Source organism: Neomonachus schauinslandi, chromosome 2, assembly GCF_002201575.2.
Source record: "Neomonachus schauinslandi chromosome 2, ASM220157v2, whole genome shotgun sequence".
Taxonomy (NCBI): domain Eukaryota; kingdom Metazoa; phylum Chordata; class Mammalia; order Carnivora; family Phocidae; genus Neomonachus; species Neomonachus schauinslandi.
The window spans coordinates 61,332,597-61,356,873 of NC_058404.1; the positions used below are offsets into that span (position 1 = coordinate 61,332,597).

Below are 24,277 nucleotides of genomic sequence, written 5' to 3' on the forward strand. Positions count from 1 at the left end.
AAAGAGTGAGAGAGTGAGCAAGTGAACATGGGCAGCGGGGAGGGGCAGAGAGAGGGGCAGAGGGAGAGGGAGAAGCAGACTCCCCGCAGAGCAGGGAGCCAGACGCGAGACTCATCCCAGGACCCTGGGATCATGACCTGAACCGAAGGTGAAGGTGACGCTTAACTGACTGAGCCACGCAGGTGCCCAGGTTTACATCATTTTCTAAAGTAATACAGCTAATAAGTGGTAAAGTCAGACTTAAATTTAAGTTCTCCAAATCCACCACTCATTCTGTCTAGTTTAGTTTAGTTTTGTTTTGTGTTTTGTCTTGTTTTGCTTTGTTATGCTTCAAGGAGAAATTCCAACTCCTCTCTATGCTTTGAATGAGTACTAGTCATCATCCCCATAGTTAAGATGTAATTTAAAAAAAATAAAAGTTATTAAATGAGTGTATTGTGGTCCTCAGCCAAAGTTTTGAGACTGGAGTGGAGGAATTTAATTTGAAAGCTTAATTTCCCAAGAATTCTATCATTCTATAATTTTTTACAAAGATATTTTAAAGAGAGCCTAAGCAATCAGTATTTATTTAATTATCCAGTGATGTTTTCTTCACTTCATCTGATCCTAGGTAATTTATTGCATAACCTGTCAGTGTAGACTACCATAACATGCCACTGTCTTAACATAACCTTATCTCAACCTAAATAAAAGATTGACAGAGATGATTTCTGAAGTTTTTTTTTTCTTCTTTTTCTTTCATTTAAAATTGTTAAGGTGGGAATGCAGAATGTGGTGATGAGTGATTAGTCACAATAAGGAAAAGCTTTTGCTTTTTAAAAATTTAAAATTTTTGAATAAGTAAGTTAGGAAGTGTATTTATTTCCATAATTAAAAGGTGCTACATTTTCTTCTTTGTATAAAAGGGGGTTTTAGCAAAGAGGTTGGAAAGAAGATTCAGAGAATCTCTACTTGACCTTTTTAGATGCCCTGGGTTCTGTAGATTTCCAATGCCCTGACTTCAGTGGGTTTAAGAGTGTGGAGTTAGAAAACGTTTAGTCAAGGAGCCTCACCATGATGCACTACTCTTTCTTACTATAGTGAAAATAGCTTATTAATTTCAACAGTTAAGTGTTTTATTGACCATAAAATATGATATAGCTTATTAATTTGAACAGTTAAATTTATCTACCATAAAATATGATATGTATGCAGTTCATCTACAAGGCTTTTAGGGTGGTAAACCAGTAAATACAATAGATTTAGTCAATGTGTTTTGCTTTTTAAAAAATCTTCTCAGTATGCATTGCCTCATCTTAGTGTTGTATAGTCGTATTTACTAAATGTATATATAGTAAATATATTGTAATGATTCTTTTCCATATCAAAGATTTAAACTTTAGACAAGATTTAATTAGGTGTGAATTTTTTTTCAAACTTCCAATTGCATTTTGATGAACTCCTTAAATATCCAATTATCATGTGACAGATTTACATAAAGTCAATTTATACTATATGAGCTAGAGCAGACTCACTTGGTATTTTTGCTGCTGTATTGATGGTTCCATTTATTATTTTACTAGTGGAAAATGAAGTTGTGTAACTGGAAACTGGTAAGATACTTTTATAGCTTATTAGCTTAGGGTAATTATCTCCATGTTCTCTTGCACATTGAATTGCAATTGAAAGTATTACATTATAATATTTAGGTGAAGTGGCAACCAAATATAATTAAATTATTATAGTAAACATTGACTTGCAATGAAAATGAACACATTTATTGAAAAACATTTCTATAACATGTAAACAGTGTGTTTCCTTTTGATAACTATTGTTTTTCTCTTGTTCCTTTTTTTATTTTTATTTATTTATTTATTTATTTTATAATTTGCTGCTTGCCATTACAGGAAGTAGAGGTTTGTATTCAGCTTCTGTATTTCATATTTTATTCTAGATTTTATATGAATCTTTACAATTTAATTACTCATATACACTCAATTCACATTATTTTCCTCCTCAGGATGATTATTTCCACACTTGGAGTCCAGGAAAGGCCTTCGATCAGGGTAAGAATCTAATTATTTTAAAATAAAAATCTTCACATGTTTATAATCACTATACTTTCAACATGATATTTATTGTTTGTTAGATTCTTAAAATACTAAGTAGGAGAGCTTAGATAATGGAAAAATCATATAATAATTAGTTGCATTACAGAATATGTTGTCAGTAATAAGTGAATTAGATACCATGATTATGTCAGAACGTCTTTCATTCTTAGATACCTATATTAGATTACTGATTTGGCTTCTGAACTTTATCGAGCCCATTATTTTTAGCTGATACAAGTCACTTCATCCAGTATTCAAATATACTCAAGCACATTCAGTAGGACATAGATTTATTTGTGCAAAATTTTAAAACAAATGACTTTGCAATCTGTGTTTCAATTAATAAAAACATTCATTTAAAACAGCACTGACTGGTAATTAGACTCAGCTAGGGTCTTAGTAAGACCCAAAAGGGAAAGTCATATGTAAAACAGGTTCTCCCGCCTCCATACACAGTTTGTACTTCTGGTTATGTACTTGAGAAGGAAAAGCGGGAAAGATGCATGGGGAAGGAAAATGTGGAACAGAAACATCAAGTGCAATGCAATCATAATGATATAAATAATTAAACAGTTTTGTTTGCTAAATTCTACACTATTAGAACCAGAGACTCTTCCTTTTTAAGTCTGGTACAAAAGAAATTTCTACTTTACATTGACTATAATAACCTTACAGAAGATATTACTTCCTGAAGTAGAACCATTTAAAAATAGAAATTATTTTTAAGAATGAGTTGTAATATGTTATGAAGGGAATCTTAGGGAATTTTGCTATGTCTCCAAATTTTTGACTTAATATGTGCAATGAATGCTACAACAGCTAATTTCTCTGAGTGAGAACAAACCTGGATGGACCTAGCTGGGGACATGGATATTAGCCTGTAGTCTGAAACAGTCATTCATATCCAATCCCCTCTTTAATATTATTTCTTTTTTGCTGTACTTCATGTGATTTCACTATTATTATCTAGAGTGTTTATTTGTGGAATCTGTATTTTATAATTCTAATTTTTTTTTTATTTCACTAATAATATAAGTCAAGCCAAATGTACTAAAAGACAAGCAAAAAAATGACATACAGACTGAGATATACTTGTGAACTTTCTTGGGAAATAAATTTTTATGATGGATTCATAAACCTTGAAAAAAATCAGAATTATCCATGAAATGGATGTTAACACTTAAATTTGCCATACTTGGTGCATCCAATTACAATAAAGATGGTTTGGGCTTTGTGTGTGTGTGTGATAATTTGTTGAACTACAATTTATCTCCTGTTAAAAAAATGAAGAAAAAAAGATTGCAGTAAAGAGGCTTCCAAACCCTGGTAAGATTGGCTTAGTTTAATTTTCAAAGAGGTTTTTAATATACTAATTTGTCAAAAATATCATATTTATCAGACAGAGAGAAGCTCATGACATAATAATAGCTAATAGAGTGCCCTATATCCAGTCACTATTCTAAGTATTCAATACATGAGTTCATTTAATCTTTGCAATAACCTTGTCAAATAAATGAGTAAGGTGAAGCACTTAAGAAGCTTAAGCTCCTACTCAAGGTCATATTCCTGCAAAGTGGCAGAGTCAGGATTTAGATCCAGGCAATCTGACCCTTGAACCCCATTTCCTAACTACTATGTGACACTGTTGCTCATATGATAGCATTAAAATGAAATAATGACATACTAGTGGTATTTTGAAGTTTACGTTATAAAAATAAATATTTGCAGATGAACATAAGAGGCTATGGACTCTGAGAAACAAACTGAGGGTTCCAGAGGGGAGGGTTCTGGGGGGATGGGTTAGACCAGTGATGGGTATTAAAGAGGGCACGTTCTGCTTGGAGCACTGGGTGTTATACGCAAACAATGAATCATGGAACACTACATCAAGAACTAATGATGTGATGTATGGTGATTAACATAACATAATAAAATTAAAATAAATAAATAAATGAATAAATATTTGCTTAAGTATTAGAAATAGAGCTAGTAGCTGTGTTTCTGTGTTTTAAATAATATTTTGTAGATTATCAGACCCAGGGTTTTGGTTGATTGAACATACGTAGTTGATAAACGTATATGGAAAATTTAGTATCAACAGATAAAAAAGGAAAATGGAAAAAAATAGACTGAGATACATGTATTTGTTTTGTATTTGTTTTGACTTTGAGTCATATTAACTAATCCATTAGTAGATCATACTGAGGAGTGAGAAAAATTATCCTGTTCTCATCTAGCTCTGAATAAGACAGACAGTGTGCATCACTTGGATAGAAGAGACTTGAGATATGCTAATTTCTCATGTTTCTTGTTTTTTTTATGAAGGAAGAATCTTCTGTTAAGCACCATTTTCAAAATCTGATTGAACTTTTAAGCATAAAATAATTTATGACTTTTTAGAAGTATTTATAATTTTAATGTATTTTTATGGTATATAGACATCCATATCACATATCAATATAAATTGATTTTCTGCAGTTTTTTTGGGGGGGTGTTTGCATATTTCTTGAAAGGGATGAAGAAAAAGTTACTTTAGTATTACATTTTTTTAGCATTACATTTTTTATGCTGATATTTATACCATTTTACCATATACATTTCAAATTATGTCTTACTTTGTTTTCTACAGAATGGTCCACAAAATATGCAGAAATTAAAGTACTACTAATGAAAATATTAATATTTTTATGACAGAAAAGGTGCAATTTCTCATCACCAAACCCTTTGTACGTGTATGCATAAATATGCACATGCATACATAGATAAGCATATACATAATTTGCACATGCATAGACACACATATTTGCATGTATAAGCTTTCTTCTAGGTAAAACTCAACTGATTATTCATATATAGCTTATCTACCTTGTGGCTTAACTGTGACAAATTTTTCATCTTGCGAGTTTCTTTTCATAAATCAGAATGTTTCTATATTGTTTTTGTTTTTTGTTTTACCAGTAAAATAGTAAGAGTTTTGGGAAAATATAATAGTTTTAAATAAATTTCAGTAAAACCATTTTGATGATAGTAAAATCTGCTTTATAATAAAGGAAAGCATACTCATGCCCAAAATAAATTTGTTTGTATTTCTCCACGTAGAATTTTCTGTGCCATTACTTCTGCTCATTAATGTGGCTAATCATGAGTTGACACAACAGAAATTGACTGAAAAAGAGTTTTAATGAGGACGTGCATCTTCTTGAATACGACATGAAAACTTAATGTTTACTACGACAAACTTAGAGGGGAAATGCATGGATGAACCTAGAGTGGTAGCATGATAAAATTTTAAACAATTTAATAAAGACTTTAAATAGATAAATAAGCTGTAGCTTAAAGAAAAAAGAAAACAACACTTTTTTTTTTTTTCCTTTTCATTTCATTAACCCTGCCTTGTTTTTGGTCATGGATTAATTTGGGTTAATAATAGCTAAGTCACTGAAATTTTTAGCAGGAATTCCTGTCAGTTGTTTAGAGAATCCACAGGTACTAAAGTGCTATCTGTACAAGGAATCCCTTTTATTCAAAAATTCTTTTTCTCCAGGATATGATATTCAGGTAGCCTGAGATGAAATAGTTGGAAGCAAAATGTGTTTTGTATACATTTCCCTAATTTTACTATCCAATCCAGCTTGGAGTTGTTCCCCTTGGTATCCTCCATGGCAGTGAATTACAATCAATAGATTAATAACAAAGAAGCTGGATTTAAATAGATGCAGAGATTTCAAGACAAATCAGTTTCACATTATTGATGTGTTTCTCCTGCTCAGGCGGATTTCTGAGGTGTGGAAAGAGGGGCAAGGATTGTGCCTGTGGCTTAGATCAGGATCCTTCAGCCATTTCATAGCAAACCAGTCAGGGGCTCTCTTCTTAAATCTGGACCTCTGTGCGAAGGGCAGCCTGAATTCTTCTGGCTCATCGGTGGCATGTAATTCAACAAAATTTCCTCAAGAACTGGTGTGCTAGGAGACCATTGCTAAACTCAAACTGCTGAGTCTAGGCAGGAGAGAGAGACGTGGGCACATGTGCACCTGTGCACATTATATCAATAATATCGATATATTGGTAATATTACCACCACTATCTCTCTCCATTCTTGCAAAGATTAGTGGAGAGCGAGAACAAAGACTGAGATCTTTGAAAGGATAGTGGGATGCTAAGCCATATGCTTATACATTGTTTCTCTCTTTTCAGGATCAGTTTGTAGAGCTTCATTTGATTCCCATAAATTTTCTCATCCTTTGCAAAACATCTCACATATACCAACAGTCAGATCCTGACATGTCCCATTGCAATCAGTCTCTGGCTACAAAGGAAGAACTGTTGAGATTTCCTCTGGAGCTTTTATTCCCTTCAGTGAACAGAGCAGTTCATTGTATGATGGCTATAATTATTTTTGAAACCGAAAAAGACTAGTGTGTGAGAAAACACCCCCCCCAACTTATCTTTCCCTTCGTAAGCTACACTACCATACTTTTTAAGGTAGAGTATATGTGTATTGCAAAATGGAGGTAGTGCCTCTCTCCCAGATGACTTTAATTTTCACTTGTTTACATGAGGATCTTTTTTTTTTTCCATGTTCTTAGATGGTATTTATTGATAGTTGCCTCAAACAATAGATAGATCTGATCCATGCCTTACAATAGAGGCATGGTTGTGCCATAATGCTGCTTTGTGTCAGGGCTTGGGGCCTTTTGGCATTTTTTCTAGTGGAAAAATTGGTGTTCTTAGAATTGAAATTCAGTGTTGACAACACACAAAGATAATTATATGGTCACAATATTTTCTAAAAATGTCTTCAATCATTTAAAATGTGAATTCTGAACCATGATTTGATCTGAATCATTATTTGATCAACTCACAATAATTGATTTAGTATTTTTGCATCGTTTTGGACAAATTACTTGTTGGGTATTTAAGTGCTAATAGCCATGTCAGTTTGCATTATACATTAGTTATATCATCCATGGTGGCAACTTTGGCTCATAGAAGCCCTCTAGAAAACCTGAAAAAAAATAATATTCAACCTAGAAATGAACAATGCATGTTCATTTATTCCATGTCAGGTTTAGTACATAAGAACTACATAGGGCTTATAAATGAGAAATGTATTTTCTCTTCCTATCCAATTCTGATTTTTTTTATACAAGAATGGTATTTAACCTGTTTTACCCCCAAAATCTAGGAAAATAAATATAAGATTTTCCATAAAATGTAGGAATCAGGAATCTTACATTGCTCTATTCTATGTCAGTGCTATTTTCTCCATTGAATAATAAACATTGCATAAAGGTTTGCATTTTTAATTTACAAGATAAAATCAAGATTAATAATGCTTCATTTGGTTCATATCACAGTAGCCTACATACATGTGCAAGAAGGTAAATTATATTTATTTCTTTTCAATGACCTTATGTTACTAAATTGTGAATCAAATTTATAGAGCAAGAGATTGATTACATATACCTCAAAGGTGTTCAGATTTTAAGAAATAAGATTCTTATCTCAGACTATGTTAACCTAACATAGTAGTAAGTATTGTGAAGATTGAAAAAAAGAGTAGATATATAGGAAGTCCTATTTTTTAATAGGAAACCTCCATTGATTAGATAGGTGATCAGTCCTGCCTACACATGAAATTTACTAAGCATTCATGTAAAAAGCAGTTGCTAATCTGGGGTAGATTCTGGGCACTTTGTGTATGTCTTTGTGTGTATGTGTGTGTATATGTGTGTGTGTTTTAATTTTTAAGAGTTATAATAAAATATACATAACACAAAATTTCCTATTTTGACCATTTTTATGTGTACAGTTCAGTGGTAGTAATTCACATTTTTGTGAAATTACCACCACTATCTCTCTCCAGAACTCTTTTTATCTTCCCAAACTAAAATGCTATACCCATTAAACCCAGTTTCCCCTCTTCCCAGTTTGCGGCACACAGCATTCTACCTCCCACCTCTATGAATTTGACTATTCTAAGTATATCATATAAGAGGAATCATACAGAATTTGTCCTTTTGCGACTGACTTACTTCACTTAGCCTTATCACCACAGGGCTCATCCGTGTTGTAGAATGTGTCAGAATTCCCTTCTTTTTAAGGTTTATATCATATTCTATTGTATGGATACACTACATTTTTTTTCCATTCATACACTGATGGATACTTGGGTTGCTTCCACATTTTCGTCATTGTAAAAATGTAACTATGAATATTGACATGCAGATATTTATTTGAATCTTTGCTTTCATTTCTTTTAAATATATACTCATAAGTGGAATTGTTAGATCATATAGTAATTCTATGTTTAATTATTTGAGGAACCACCATATCATTCTCCATAATGGCTGTATCATTTTATATTGCCACCAGCAATACGGAAGAGTTCCAATTTCTCCACATCGTCACAATATTTGTCATTTTGGTGTGTGTATGTGTGTGTGTGTGTGTGTGTGTTTTGATAATATCCATCCTGATGGGTATGAATGTGTTTGTTTTTTAAACTCTACAGTTTATTATTTTATGCAGATACAGTTGAAAATCACAGGGTATAAGCAATGACTTATCAAAATAATTCTCCTCAGTGATTCTGTTTTGGAGTACAAATAGGTGTTTTTTTTTTTTTTTTCAAAACAACCACAAATGTCAGAGAATTTTAAATAACTTAGTCACATTTTCAGATCTGATGCCAGAAATCCCCCAAAGATAAAATCATCATTTCCATTGAAGAATACTTCCTGTGTGTCAGGTATTATAAATAAGACAATCATTGGGCTAAATTAAAAAGTAAATATATTCCTTAATTTGCAGAGGAAACTGAAACTGAGAGGTGTTAATAAAGGTGACAAAGCTAATAAGTGTTGTAGTTGGGTTTGAAATCTTGTTATTAGTGGATTAGAAGTTCATTTGCTCTTTCATTATGCAATATGGCTTTAGATTTAGCTCATCTGTATGCACATTTTTGGTCTGTGTCTCTATTCAGAGATACATCTTTTTCATGAAAAGACATGGTAGGAATGACACAGGGGAACATAGGTAGCTAAAAGGTTAACCATCAGGTACACACTGGATCACATTTAGGACCACTACCAAGGAAAGGAGGTGTTTGTAACTTGTACTCTAATTTTCAGAATGGAGGAATATAGATTTTTAAACTCAGTTATATAATTGTTATCTAATAAGTACAAGGGTTGTTGCATTGAGGTGTATTTCCATCACTTGGGAATAACTTAACAGCATATCTGTAAGACAAGAATGTGTTCCAAAGATGTACAAAAGCTTCTGAGGAATACCTTCTTGGAAGTTACTTTTCACTGAAGTATCCTGAACACAATTCTCAACCCACTCTTTTATATGAAATGTGGAAACGAAATACACGTTTTTAGTATGTTAAATTATTGGCATTGAAACTTAGAGGCAACTTTGGCCTAGCCACTTATACTGTTTCCAATGTGCAGGCTTAAATTTCTACTTGGATATGCTATTCCATCTTCACATAGCACTTACTACTTGAAAACTGCTTCTTAAATTAAAATAAAATCTGTTTCCTTGTGTCCAATTCTTGCTCTTACACCCTTGATCAGGAGTGAGTAAATTCATCCTTCTACATGAAAATTATGTGAATATTTGAAAGTAGCTAGTATGGTACTCTTTCTAGAAGATTTTTAATTAATTAATTAATTTTAAAATTAATGAAAGATTTTGATTAGATACTCTGCTGCTCATCATATAGATACTGGAATATCTCAGCACAATCTCTTCTACTTCTAACATTTCACACATTTTTTTACATAGATTGGTAATTTTGCTATTTAGCTCTAGATTTTTTTTTCTCTCCTCTTAGCATATTTCTTGATAATTCTACCAGATTCTCCTCTTCTGTGCTTTAATATTGCATTGCGATAGCTAAAATAAATGGTTGATAGGCAGGATAGTTGAGTGGGCATTTGATTAGATCATCTAGACATGAATTTAAATCACAATTATGGCAAAATAGGCTATATTACCTTATGCAAGTAATTTAACCATTCTAAAGTTGTTTTCTCTTCAATAAAATATGAGTAGATTCCTAATTTACAAAGTTGTGTAACTGAACAAAAAAGTATGTAAAACCTATGCATACAATAATATGTGAAATGTTCAGTATTTTTCCTTCTCTCTCATATTTCTTCTGAAGACAATTAGTAAACTTTCACTACTTTTATGTATTTGAAAACAATGTTTTTGTCGTGACATAATAATTTGTTCCTTCTATACAATATTTCAATAATCAGAGTGGCCATGTTAATTATTGGACTTAATACTGTTAAACAATAGTTATTTTGAGAGTTTTTATGAAAAATTATATTCCTTGACACATTTGAAGGAATTTGTAATTTTCAAGACTTTGGGTTAAATAAACTGTTACTTTATTATATTAAGTAACATACATTACAATTTTGTAATTAATACAATGAAATGTCTTAGATTTTTTTTAAAGGTTTTATTTATTTATTTATTTGAGAGAGAGAGAGAGAGAGAGAGAGAGAGAAACAGCATGAGAGGGGATAGGGTCAGAGGGAGAAGCAGGTTCCCCGCCGAGCCGGGAGCCCAACGTGGGACTCGATCCCAGGACTCCGGGATCATGACCTGAGCTGAAGGCAGTCGCTTAACCAACTGAGCCACCCAGGCGCCCTGAAATGTCTTAGGTTTATAAGTAACACATATGGTATGGTAAAAAAGAATACCAGTGTTGGAGTCAATATTGTCAGGTTTTGTTTTTCTAGTTGTTAACATAAAACTCAATTTTATACAATTTAAAAAACAGACTTTTTAAAAGAGTAATATCAGAAAGTCTCCCCAGCTTTATTACTTTTCTTTTTTTAACTTTAAGTAATAAGAATATTACTAAGGCTCTTTTTTTTTTCTTAAAGATTTTATTTATTTATTTGACAGAGAGGGAATACAAGCAGGGGAAGTGGGGGAGGGAGAAGCAGGCTTCCCACTGAGCAGGGAGCCAGATGCAGGCTCGATCCCAGGACCCTGGGATCATGACCTGAGCTGAAGGCAGTCGCTTAACGACTGAGCCACCCAGGCGCCCCACTAAGGCTCTTTTTAATAGACTTTCTTTTTCAGAGCCATTTTAAATTGATAGCAAAATTGAGCAGAAGGTACAGAGATTCCCACACACATGCACACACACATGCACTGTCTCCCCCATTATCAACATATCCCACCAGAATGATGAACGTAAACAGACACATCTTCATCACCCAGTGTCCCTCGTTTACATCATATTCACTCTTGGTGTTATACATTCTATAGGTTTGGACAAATGTATAAAGACACGAGTCTATCATTATGGGATCATACAGAGTACATTTACTGCCTTGCCTATTCATCCCTCCCTTCCCCTAACCCCTGGTAATCACGGATATTTTTACTGTCTCTATAGTTTTGCCTAATACAGGATGTTATATAGTTGGAATCATGCAATGTGTAAGCTTTTCAGACTGACTTCATTCACTTCCAGTATGCATTTAAGTTTCTTCCATGTATTTCCATGGATTGGTAACTCATTTCATTTTAACATTGAATAATATTCCATTATCTGGATGACCACAGTTTATTTATTCATGCACCTACTGAAGGACTTCTTAGTTTTTCCTAAGTTTAGCAATTATGAATAAAGCTGCTATAAACAACTGTGTGCAGGTTTTTTTTTGTGAACATAAGTTTTCAACTTAATTGGATAAATACCAAGAAGTGTGATTGCTGAAACATATGGTAAGAGTATGTTTATTTATGTTAAGAAACCTCCAAAGTGTCTTCCAAAGTGGCTGTACCATTTTGCATTCCCTTTAGCAGTAAATGAGAATTCCAGTTGCTCCACATCCTCACACCATTTATTTGCATAATTTATTTGCCCCTTAGGTATTTCATTTGGTAATCCTTTCAAAGCACCTGGAAATAAATGATTACTTTTTTCTATTTTATCTAGAAAATCTGTGTACATGTTCAGAACCAATTGATTATTTTTGATTATATGATAGCCTATGTCTTTTTAATCTTAAGAATTTATTATTTTACTTTTTGGAAGGGGCTTTAAGTCTGAAAAGCTCTAAATATGGATAAGTTTTCTTCCTACATATTAATTTCCAATATGATGGTAGATCAGGGATATTACAATCAAGCCACTCATCAAACTCAGGTGTGGAGTATTTTGTATACATAGTCCCATACCCTCCCTACCCATTGCATCATTAGCTCAGGGCGTGGATCCCTGCACTTTCTACTCTTCACAAACTCTCCAACAAATGCATCTGTCCTAGACCGTTTCGAGCTTCAGTTAAAAAAAAAAAAAGTTGTATAACTCCTTATTCTATTGTTTTTGTTCTTTTAACTCAATGCTCTGCAAGCAGCAAATACACCTGTCATTTGGCATATTTATTACTACATTTGATATAACTAATTGAAGGACTGAATAAAAGTCTAGAGTGGAAGAATGGAATTTTGAGTATGATTTTGTTTCATTCAAATACAAGCAGATGAATTTATTTGATATAGTGCTTATTTTTGAGGAAGCTATGCTTTATTGTACTTAAGTTATAATTTACATTTACTCTTTTGTTTATTGACAGTAATTTGACTTTTTAATGGAGAAGCATTTTCCTAGCATTTTCGTGTACATTGTTTCATTTGACCTTCACACACGCAAAATCTTTCAAAGTTTGTAAGGGGAGTAATATTGTTGCTAAATGCAACATGAAGAACCTGGGAATAATTCGGGTTTTGATTTGCTCAGGTTCCACAAATATTGATAAATACAATTAAAATTAGTATTCAGATCTCCCAGATACTAATCTTGTTGATTTCCAAGATATCATACAGTTTCTGTTAATTTATTAATTGTTTAATTGCAAAACAACTTATTTATTTAGCTCATTTTGTTAAGCATAATTTTCAAGAGTCCAAAAAAAAGCTGTCATTTGTGAATACTTACTACATACCATAAGCATTTAGCTTTTATCTCACTCAGTTCTCAACACCACCTTTGATTTTTATTGCTTTTATTTTGCTCCCATTTTTATTCCTTTCATTGTTCCCATTACAATGAGAAGGAAAATTGATGTTCAGTGAATGCAAATAATTTGCCTATGATCATGCAGCTATTTGGAGTAAGAACCAGAATTCATATCTATTTCATTTGATCCCAAATTCTGAGCCTTCTCCAGATCATGACCTGGGTCAACATTTATGCTGGGGACTTGCTATTTCCATGATCATTCATTGCAACTTCAAGTTAGACTTCTTAAGGAAGCTGCTGTTGCTACTAGAAAAAGGATGGAATTCTTTCCACTTACTGTAACTTTGTATAAAATTTAATCAAAAGCATTTGCCTTCTAATTTCTGATCTTTAAAGTGAGAATGTGGCAGAGAATGATTTTTAGGCTTCCTTTTATCCCCTAAGTTTTATCTTTCTAGTGCTCTGTAAGCCCTGTGAATGGCATGCTAATGAATAAATCTTTGAATATAAATGTTGACATGCTGTAACACTTAATTCTGCCAATAATTTTTATTCATATTATTTTAAAAAGATCAGTAGTTTGTCATTAGAAGGATGAATTTAGTTTTCAAGAGAACTTTGCGGAAGCAACATTTTAAAATAATATTTGGAGAAAACTTGGTTAGCAACTTAATTTATCAAATTGATTTTAAAATACTTTATCATCATACATATAGCTAGCTAATTATCAGTTAGTATGTATTAGGCCTGTAATATTTTACAATGTTCTTATATGTTTCATATGATTCAGTTTCATATGATTGGAAGAATGGGGCTTGCTGTTGCTAAATTTGCAGTTACTCAATCTGTTAACGGACTTGACCAAAGTTACATTAAAGAACTATAATGCTAACTATTTATCTTAAATGGCACATCTAGAACTAGACTTTATGTCATTTATCACCTACTCGTGTGCCATCTCACTATACTATATTCTCCACAATTACTACCTGCTACCTTTAACCGTCATCATAAAGACGAGCTAATTATGGCTCTATTGCAGTGGAGTTGGTTGTATATCCAGTTAAGAATAGAACATTTAAAAATTAAAATAAATTTTAATGCAAGATGGGCAACAATGTGTTTATAATTCCAAACTTTTATGCAGGGCAAGAGGTAACACTACTTTAGGAAAACTTTGTGGGCTTGGGAATCAGAGAGTACTAGGTTTGAGTCTGGGCTATACTATTTGTATTAGCCCTTCAAACTTGGAAAAATTAATTAACCCAAGGCCAAAGGTAATATTTGCAGATTAACATTTAACTTAAGCCCTGAAGGCTTTCAAGAGATAGTTAATAAAGAGGCAGGGGAAGAGGAGATGTAGGAAAACTCATAGGCTGTCATTTAGGCTCAAAGCATCTTAATTATTTACACAACGTTGTCATATATTTTTTTCACACATTTTAAAAATGTTCTCTCAAGAACACTTAAACTATGCACAAAAGCTTTTATCCTAAAATGTTGAGAATTCCTATCAAAAAAAAAAGAGACAAACCAAAAACCAGACTCTTAACTATAGAGAACAAACAGATGGTTACCAGAGGGAAGGTGGGTGTGGGGATAGGTTAAAGAGGTGATGGGGATTAAGGAGTACACTTGTCATGATGAGCACAAGGTGATGTATGGAGTTGTTGAATCACTATATTATACACTTGAAGCTAATATAACACTCAGTTAACTATACTTAAAGTATTAATTAAAGAATTAAAAAAAGAATTCCTATCAAAAAAGGAACTAATGAACATATAGATTTCCACTTAGTTTTGACACTCTATACTGTAAATTTTGTGTAAATTTTGAGCATTATTTTTTAGTAAATGGAGGTGCATCTATGCACAAAATTTTATTCCTTAACCATTTTAAATTGAAAGCATTAGGAATAAAATAGACATTAATTATATATATATGTCTAATTTTATATGTATACACATATATGTGTGTATATATATATGTAGTCCGCTAGGTGTTAGTCCTGAAATTAAACTGTTTCCATTAATTAAGCTCTAATTATTAGATTTTGATCACTATTGTCTCTTATAAGATAAAAATCAGTATTATGGGTTGAATTATGTCCCCCCAAAAGATATATGTTGAAGTCCTAACCCCTCACACATGTATTTGTGACCTTATTTGAAAATAGAATCAGGTGCCTGGGTGACTCAGATGGTTGGACATCTGCCTTCAACTTAGATCATGATCCCAGTGGGTTCAAGCCCTGCATCAGGCTCCCTGCTTGGCGGGGAGCCTGCTTCTCCCTCTCCCTCTGCTGCTCCCCCTGTTTGTGCTTTTTCACTCTCTCTCTCTTTTTTTTTTTTTAAAGATTTTATTTATTTATTTGACAGAGAAAGACACAGCCAGAGAGGGAACACAAACGAGAGAGGGAACACAAACGGGGAGTGGGAGAGGGAGAAGCAGACTGCCTGCCGAACAGGGAGCCCGATGCGGGACTCGATCCCCGGACTCCAGGATCATGACCTGAGCCGAAGGCAGTCGCTTAACCAACTGAGCCACCCAGGTGCCCCAACACTCTCTCTCTTAAATAAAGAAAATCTTAAAAAAAAAAAAAAAGAAAATAGAGTCTTTATAGATACAATCAAATTAAGATGAGATGATACTAATTTAGGATAAGCTGTAATCCGGTATGGCTGGTGTCTTTATATAAAAAAGAGCAATGTAACAGATGGACACATAGGAGAAGCCCATGTGACCACGGAGGCAGAGATTAGAGTTATGCTGCCACAAACCAAGGAACACCAAGGATTGCCAACAGTCATCAGAAGCTAGGAGAGAGGCATGGAATAGATTCTCTTTCTGAGTACGCAAGAAGGGACCAATACTTCTGACACCTTGATTGCAGGCTTCAAGCTCTCAGAAATGTGAGAGGATAAATTTCTCTCTTCTTAAGCCACTCAGTTTGCAATACTTTGTTATGACAGCTCAAGGAAATCAATACAGTCAGTGTTATCAAAATGATGTTTAAATAATTCCTAACGGGCTCCTGGGTGGCTTAGTCAGTTAAGCATCTGCCTTCGGCTCAGGTCATGATCTCAGTCCTGGGATCTATCCCCAAGTCTGGCTCCCCACTCAGCAGGGAGTCTGCTTCTCCCTCTCCCTCTGTTGCTCCCCCTGCTCGTGCTCTCTTTCTCTCTCAAACAAATAAATAAAATCTTAAAAAAATAATTCCTATAATTACTAAATTGATTTCATTTCATAAGCATAAGAGCTGATGTACAAATAGAGACTGTCTTCCTTTGATCTAAATATTAAAAATAGTATATATTCATTATAACTTTTAACTCATGAATTTTTGAGTATATAAAATTTTATATAAAGTGCGTGTGTGTGTGTTGGATGAATGTTCTTGCTTAAGCAGCATCTGTTTTTCTGTCTTCAACAACCTGTTTTTCTCTTGGAAAAACATACCTCACTCCACAGGTTTTTATAGGTCGATGGCACCCAAAACCTGGAAGTGCTTATGTGACCTACATCTGAATAAATAGGGTCTCCCTGGTCCCTCTTCTCAGCAAATAGTTTAGGGATGAGAACATGACCCAAATCAGGCCACTTAGATTTGGGAGATATACAGGGGAATTATAGGAAAGAGAAACTCTCTTTTTGCAGGCGTAGCTATATAATATGACACAAGCCTGGAAATACCCAGAGTGACTTTGACAAGAGCCCAAGCACAGAAGTTCGGTGTTAAAAATGAAGAAAGTAGAACTCATCCTGAATACGGTTTGGGGCATGTCTGAAATGGGCTGCAACCATAGGTTCCTTTAACTTTTCTTTCTTTGGTTAAGCCAATTTTAATCAATTTCTCTTATGTCCAACTAAAGGATCCACACTATATAGAAACTAATACCTGGAACTGACTTGTAAGAAATCCTAAATGTAGGGCGCCTGGGTGGCTCAGTTGGTTAAGCGACTGCCTTAGGCTCAGGTCATGATCCTGGAGTCCCGGGATCGAGTCCCGCATTGGGCTGCTCGGCAGGGAGTCTGCTTCTCCCTCTGACCCTCCCCCTCTCATGCTCTCTCTCTCTCTCATTCTCTCTCTCAAATAAATAAATAAAATCTTTAAAAAAAAAAAAAGAAATCCTAAATGTAGTTGGTTGAGTAGGGACCAGGACAGAGAGGATACCTAATCTTGTATAAGAGGTAGTCACACCATCTTTATTATAGGGATACCGTGGCTATTACGTGGTCTGTTGAATCTGGAGTCTCATGACATGTACCTATTGAAGCTGGTCCTTCCTTGGACCTGTGAGTTACTTGTGCTTTTTCCTGGAATTTCTATATGTTGATAACATATTTGACTGCATATTTCCCAAAGCTTTACTTCATTTCTGTGGCTGCTCTTGTCATTGCATCAGCAGCTTAAAAAAAAAAAAGGACATGAAAAGCTTTTGGCCTTCGTAAAAACTAAAAGTTCACTTTATGGAATTATATTTGGATAGAGGTTCAGGAAAATATTCAATTTAAGTTCTATCAGATTAAATAGTTGATGTGAACCAGATTTTCTTCAAAGGTCAGAGCAACTTCCTCTCAATTAGTTGTTCTAGGTGACACATTAATCTATAGCAGATTCCTGGTTTCTCTTCCATTGGGCCCTTGTGATGGAGAGTTTGAGGGTCTCCTGGGCGCTTGTGCTGTAACAGTGTGCATTCGGAGCCTGACTTCTGAAAGTAGTGAACTCATCTGAGCTATTATGCTGAAAATGCCTTGAGATGTTTCAAAAAGTCCTTGAAGAAGGTTGGACAGTGTTACTGTAAAATCTTTGATTTGGATAATGTGGATGAACCACAAGCAAATATCCTTGCTTTTCCCTGTTTTGAGAATGACAAAAAATTGCCTCAGTGGAGAGAGAACTAAGCAGCAACAGTCTCCAATTCCCAACCCAAAGATCTCTTCTCTAAGAAATGCCTAATTTATGAACCTAAGTCATCAGCCTGTATTACCACTTGGTAAATCAAGCTCTTTCAGGCAGTAAGAATAGAATAAGGAACTGGATCCAAAATCTCATCCAGGGAGAAACAAACATTGAATGTGATCTCTGAGACTGGGATCCCAAAATATGGAGGCAATATGGACCTCTCAAAATGCTCTGGTTGTTGGCATAAGAGGATAACCGGGCAACCATTCCTCTGATCCACCTTTTTTTTTTTTAATTTAAAACCATAAAAATCTGGAAAGTTATACTGATTTTTATTAGACTCTAGAATGATACAAACTGTGTATGACTCTATAAATGTGCTTGGCCATTAGTTGTATATTTTCATTGTAATGGATTATACTTGGTAGAGAAGAGTAAAAAAGCAAATTCAATTTAAGAATAGAAGTTTTATATTTCAGGAGTTGTTTGGAAGGCATTATCACAAGTCTTTTATTTGAGAGCCCACTTAATAACCAGCTGAAACCATCCCAAATAACTGTATCAGCAAGAGTATTTTAAGGTCATTTTTTGTATTTTCTTCTGCACCTGGCTTAGAGTAGGACTGAAAATTATTTCTGGTTGAAGCTGGGACTCGGCACAAGACTGCGATAGGGATAAAAATAAAGAAATGAGGTCAAGGAAGATGAGTGGCATGCTTGAAGAAGAAACTCTCAAACTTTGGGTGCTTTCCACTTAATTTAGAACACAGAAGAAAAGCAGATAAAGTCAACTGTGAAGCTGGACAATCAGTCCTAAATATACAGGGAAATTCGATATTTTGGCATATCATAAGGTGTACTAAACAGAACTCAATAGTTGAGGCAGTTTGTCTGTCTTATTAGGAATGTCATCTTCTATCGGTGGGTATCAGAAGGGCAATTCTGATTGAAATTTTTTTGACAAGATATGTTAAATGGTATTTCATAAATATTTAAAATATGAAAGTGAAAAACAGGATTATCTTATTGGGAGTTTCATTCAACAGAAGGTCAAATATAATCCTATCTTTAATGATTTTATTTAAGCTGTGGTGAGGAATTTAATTCAGTTCTAACCTGTAAGAGATGGGGAAACGGGAGGTTATTTAGATAGATGCCTTCAAAAGAATTACCTATACAGAATGATGTGGAGTTGCAGAAATCTGGAAAAAAAAAAAGTTGTATTTGCAGAACTCCTGATAGTATGCACATGTTTAAAGACAGGAAATCTAACCCATGGGGAAGAGAATGAATATTTAGCTAAACTAGAACAGGTTCAGTTCTAGAGCCAGGAAACTAGGAAGAGTCTCAGAATAAGGATCCTGGCAGGGAAAAAAGATGAAGAACTAATTACCAGAACAAAGGAAATTACAGACTAGGTCTCAGGGTCAGAGAGCAGGGTGATATCACATGAGAGACACATGATCAGAGGTGGGTTTGAGGAAGTAGTTATATATGGTTATCCATCTGAGAATGTTAAACTGGACCTCTAGGGAAGCAGGTCCTATAGGGACTTCTATTGAGCTAGCTGTAAGGTGACATTTCTATTTCATACCCTAGGATATATTTTTCATTATCTCTTACATAATTTCATCTGCTAATCATGATACTTAAACATGCCCCGCTTCAGTCCACTATGGAGTCACACTTAGGTGTCATGATAACCATATAGAAATAATGAAAGGCATAAGGCAAAAAATCAAACACCCAAACAAACAAAAATGTACTGATATAGCAAGTCTATGAGGGATTTACAATCTATAGAAAAAAATGGCAGGTTTTTTGTGTTTTTTTTTGTCCTTTTGTCCTTAACCCCCAAAACTTTACTCATATTTGTAATTTTTTTTTTTTCTATTTGGAGATAACCTGTGCTGAAGTTGACACTCAACCCTCTCTCACTAATCACTAATTTGTTTATTTTTTAACCTACACTGAATGGGTTCCTACAGAGTTTTAAACTGATTTATGGAAACAGTATATTTTATCAATGAGTAGATGTTAATTTGCAAATTAATACATTACTCAAAGTATGCTTAAGTACAAATGTATTTGTTGACAAAATAGTTGTTTAATATATGAAGTTTCAAGATTTAAAAATTCTATATGGAGATAAATTACCTTTTTATTCAAGTATCCTGACATTTTTTTCACCCTGAAAACTACATTACTGTTGATTAGTTTAAAATGTCTATGCCTTTACAATAAATTTAACACTGCTTTATATGCAGTATATTTAAGTCCAATATTTTTCCTAGCTAGAGCATTATTAGTTTAAGTTAAATTGAAATTCTCACCAGATTTAAATCTCACAGGCCATATTTTATCTTTATTAAAAAGTTTCCTATTGACAGTGCACATGTGAGAGCTATAGTTTTAATTACAGAACATGACTTAAGTCTTGCTGAGCTGATAAAAACTGAATCACCATGCTGCCAAGTTAGGTTCCATATTGCAGCCCTGTTTTTAATTAGGTGGTTAAATTGCTGTCAGACGGTGCTTTTAAACCTTATCTTCATCTTTCCATTAAGCAAAAGACATTCAGTATCTCATACTGAGAAATACAGGAATGATCTTTTTTTTTTTTTTAATCGGTTATTCCTTTTCCATACCTACTTTCTTTGGTTTTAGCAGTTTCTTTTTTTCATGTTTTGTTGTTGTTGTTGTTGTTTTTGGATAAAGCTTGAGTATTTGGACTCAAATTTCAGTCCTAATTTCAGTTTATTATCTTTTCAAGAATGACTTTTGGGACATGAAAAATTAATAAATATTATTTTATATGTGGATTATTTTGCCTATTAATCCTTGGTTGACTATACTTAAATAGCCTTCTAGAATTCAAGAGAATTCAGAGGTTTTTCAGAATCTGGAAATCATTTAGTTCCTGTATTCAGATTCTTTCTTAAAATTATCTCTTATTATATGACATTTCAGAAAGAAGGTAGTGGTTACTTCTAATACCTATTTATTTTCTTATGTGTAACTTTTGGTGGATGGAAGGGAATTCTGAAGTTCAGTCGTGTATAGTTCAGTAGCATATAAATGAAATTAGTAATTAAGAATATGTATAAGACACTTTTATTGAGCTAAAACAGCTGATGAATTGGAAATGCAATTATTGGAAAAAAACAAAAAAATTGATTGTAATTTTATAGAGGACAGACTTCAGTTAAGTAAATTTGAATGGCAAATTAAAATAGTTACTAATAGCAACAACCTTAAATTCACTTTAAATTCATATAAATTTTTTTGGTAACATGGACAGAGGTAGGCAAGGAGTATTCCTTTAGCATCCTTGGTAATATTGTGCTGTTGTGTTGAGAATTACTCTGAGACTCCCCATGGATGGAGCGAGGGCCCACATGCCATATGTTTACTGATTCAGCATAATCTTTTCAGTTATTAAGGGTTTGTTTCTTCCCACTCAATTTCACTTTCACTTTCGTATCTGAAAATGAACAATAATTCTTCCCTCATAAGTCTTGTGTGAGGATTAAATCATATGTATGAAGGTTTGAGGACTGTACTTAGCCCATAAAAACACTTTATTATTAATAATAATACTACTAATAATATAATTACAATATGATGGCTAATTATATAATTATAATGGCTAATAACATATATCAGTAGGTAATTATAGCTCTTGACTTATATTTCAAAGTACAACTATACCTTTTTTTTCTAAACATAATGCTACCTTGAGCATTTATTTAAAAATATAAACCCTTAAAAATGCCCAAAGGCAAATTACTTTAGCACTAGGCAAGGATTCTTTTTAGTTTTAAAAAGTCATGTATTAATGCTTAGCAGTCCACATTTCCTACTGCTAAATTAGTAGTAATGTTTATTATGATGATGATGTCATGATACCATGATATTATGACTAACATATCCTGCCAATGACTCTGAACTAAATTAAATCACAGTGGTAATAATGGGCAATCCTGCTGAGTATCTCTGCTAAGCACGGACAATTAAGAAAGAAAATCATTAGTTGTAATTGGAGAATTCATGTTTGTATGTGGTAGTTTTTCACAGGAAACTAAAGAAGATGAATCCAAATAAGCCCAAAATAATACAATAATCAGTCCTCATTGCCTCATTAGCATCTTAAGAGATAATGACAATTGAGCCCTTTAGTGCGTTTTCCAGAACCTAATTAAAAATGCAATTTATAATTTTTAGAATTGAATATGGAAAAAATATTTGTCAGAATGTCACTTAAGTTGAGCTCTTTTCTTCTAAGCTTTTTTGGGTTTTTTTCTATGATAATTAATATAATTCAGATGAAATAAACTCATGTCTCTTACACTATTTTCCTTTTTAAAGCTTGGATGTTTTAGCTGTAAACACACAAGTATGTTTGTATATGGTAAGGTCTCCACAATCAGCAAGCATTAACTTAGCATGTAGTAATTGCTAAGGGTGATATAAAATACTTTTCATGATCTTAGGAATTGCACAAATCACTATATGGCTTTACTGATGAAGAAGCCAATATTCACTGGTGGTGTAATATGTGAGCTGGTTAACTTCTAGCCCTGTGTTCCACCTTTTTCGATGGCTGGAGAGCCTCCAAGCTTCCTCGGTTTTTTATTTTTCCTCCCATTACTAGCCTATTTGCTATGCCTGGAAGCATTGCCACCTCCATTTTTGCCTATAACACTCCAACCAATAATTGAACATCTTTATATTAAATAATTAAATCACGTATAAAAATTAGACTCTTTACGTTTGCCTCACATACCCCCCCAAATAATGCCTTAAAATCTTGATTAATGAATGGTATTTACATTATTGATTTCTCAGACTTGTAAGTTTAGCCTGTTTTTCAGCCCTTTCCTCTTCACTCAGATTCACTATTAATTTGTTGAAGTAATTTAGCAGTTTCTCCCTCTATAGTAAATTTATATAAATTTTGATTTTTTTTAAATTATTTTTAGAGAGGGAGAGTGAGAAAGCAGGGGAGGAGGGGTAGAGGGAGAGAGAATCTTAAAGTCTCCACGTAGAGCCCAAGGCGGGGCTCAATCTCACAACCTGGAGACCTGAGCCAAAATCAAGAGTCCTATGCTTAACCGACTGAGCCACCCAGTCACCTCAATTTTGATCTTTTAGTGTCAAGTAAGATAAACCAGCCCTGGCTAAGTTAAGCAAAAAGGTAATGGCTAAAGGGACTCTGAATAATCTAAGTAAGAACTAAGATCGTCAACCTTTGGCGTGGTCCAGATTCAAAATCCTGAGAAAGTAGATCTCATTGGCAGAGGTTAGGTCAGATATTCGGTTTGTGAGTCAGGTAGTTTCAGTTCGCCCACTGGAATAGAAGCCACACTGACGAGGGGCAGATCCTCCAAGGAAGAGAAAGGTGGTACAAAAAGGAGAGGGAATGATTGCTGGCAGATGAATAAAATCAGTGTCTTTATTTTTTTTCTTTTCTTTCTCCATTCTTGGGTAATAATATTCTACTTCAGATCTAATCTTCTTTGTCTCTAGCTTTTTTTTTGCTCAAATCTGTAATCCACAGGAGGGGACCAGATATCCTCAGACTAAAATTACAGTTCTGTGAAACAACTGCTTCTTCCTCTTCTCTGTCACACATTCTCTTGACTGTATGTGATTTTCTATTGTCACTTATCACTTATAATATTAATATCATAAAGTGTTCTTAAATACTTTGATCACAGAAACTGTGATTTTCATGACCTTATATTGTTTGTTAGAGAATAAAACACTTTAGTACAGTGAAGATATATTTGTTGAAGATCATAACAAATCAGATTTATTCCTTTCATCCTCAGCAAATGTGAATATCCCTTTAGAATACAATAAATGTGTTTATTTTACTCATCTTTGTCTTTTTTTAGACTTTTAATAGAGGCAGTATCTTTTGATAGAGTAGGACTCAATAAATTTGAAAATATTATTAGACCAGGTTTTTATCAAATGAGTTCTATTAATATGAATATTAAACATATAAATAGATTCATAGAGATATGAATATATAAATTCATAAGGATAAACAGATACAGGTGAGAATTAAACTCAAATTAACTTCTTATGGTGTTTACTTTTAAAATTTATTTTGTTAATCATGCTTCAAAAATATTATAAATAAAATATGCAAGACAAAAAATAAAAAAGACATGGTCTTATTGAACACAAGACAAACATCTCATGGATGAAAATGGAGCCATGAGCCTGGTTGAAGCTGTAGGCTCCTGGACTTTAGGTCTGA

General features: G+C 33.6%; 1 protein-coding gene across 4 annotated transcripts in view; it reads left to right on the plus strand.

Annotated features, from left to right (window-relative positions):
* SPOCK3 (SPARC (osteonectin), cwcv and kazal like domains proteoglycan 3) overlaps positions 1-24,277 on the plus strand; it is a 479,792-nt gene that overhangs the window by 152,260 nt on the left and 303,255 nt on the right. For 2 of the 4 annotated variants that reach the window (XM_021698837.1, XM_021698838.1), the window contains exon 2: positions 2,000-2,045. The exons of 1 other annotated variant lie outside the window; for it this stretch is intronic. In XM_021698837.1, coding sequence (XP_021554512.1) covers positions 2,000-2,045 — 46 coding nt within the window. Of the gene's footprint in view, positions 1-1,886; positions 1,896-1,999; positions 2,046-24,277 lie in introns of all 4 variants that reach the window. One more of the 4 variants, XM_021698836.1, reaches the window with a different exon arrangement.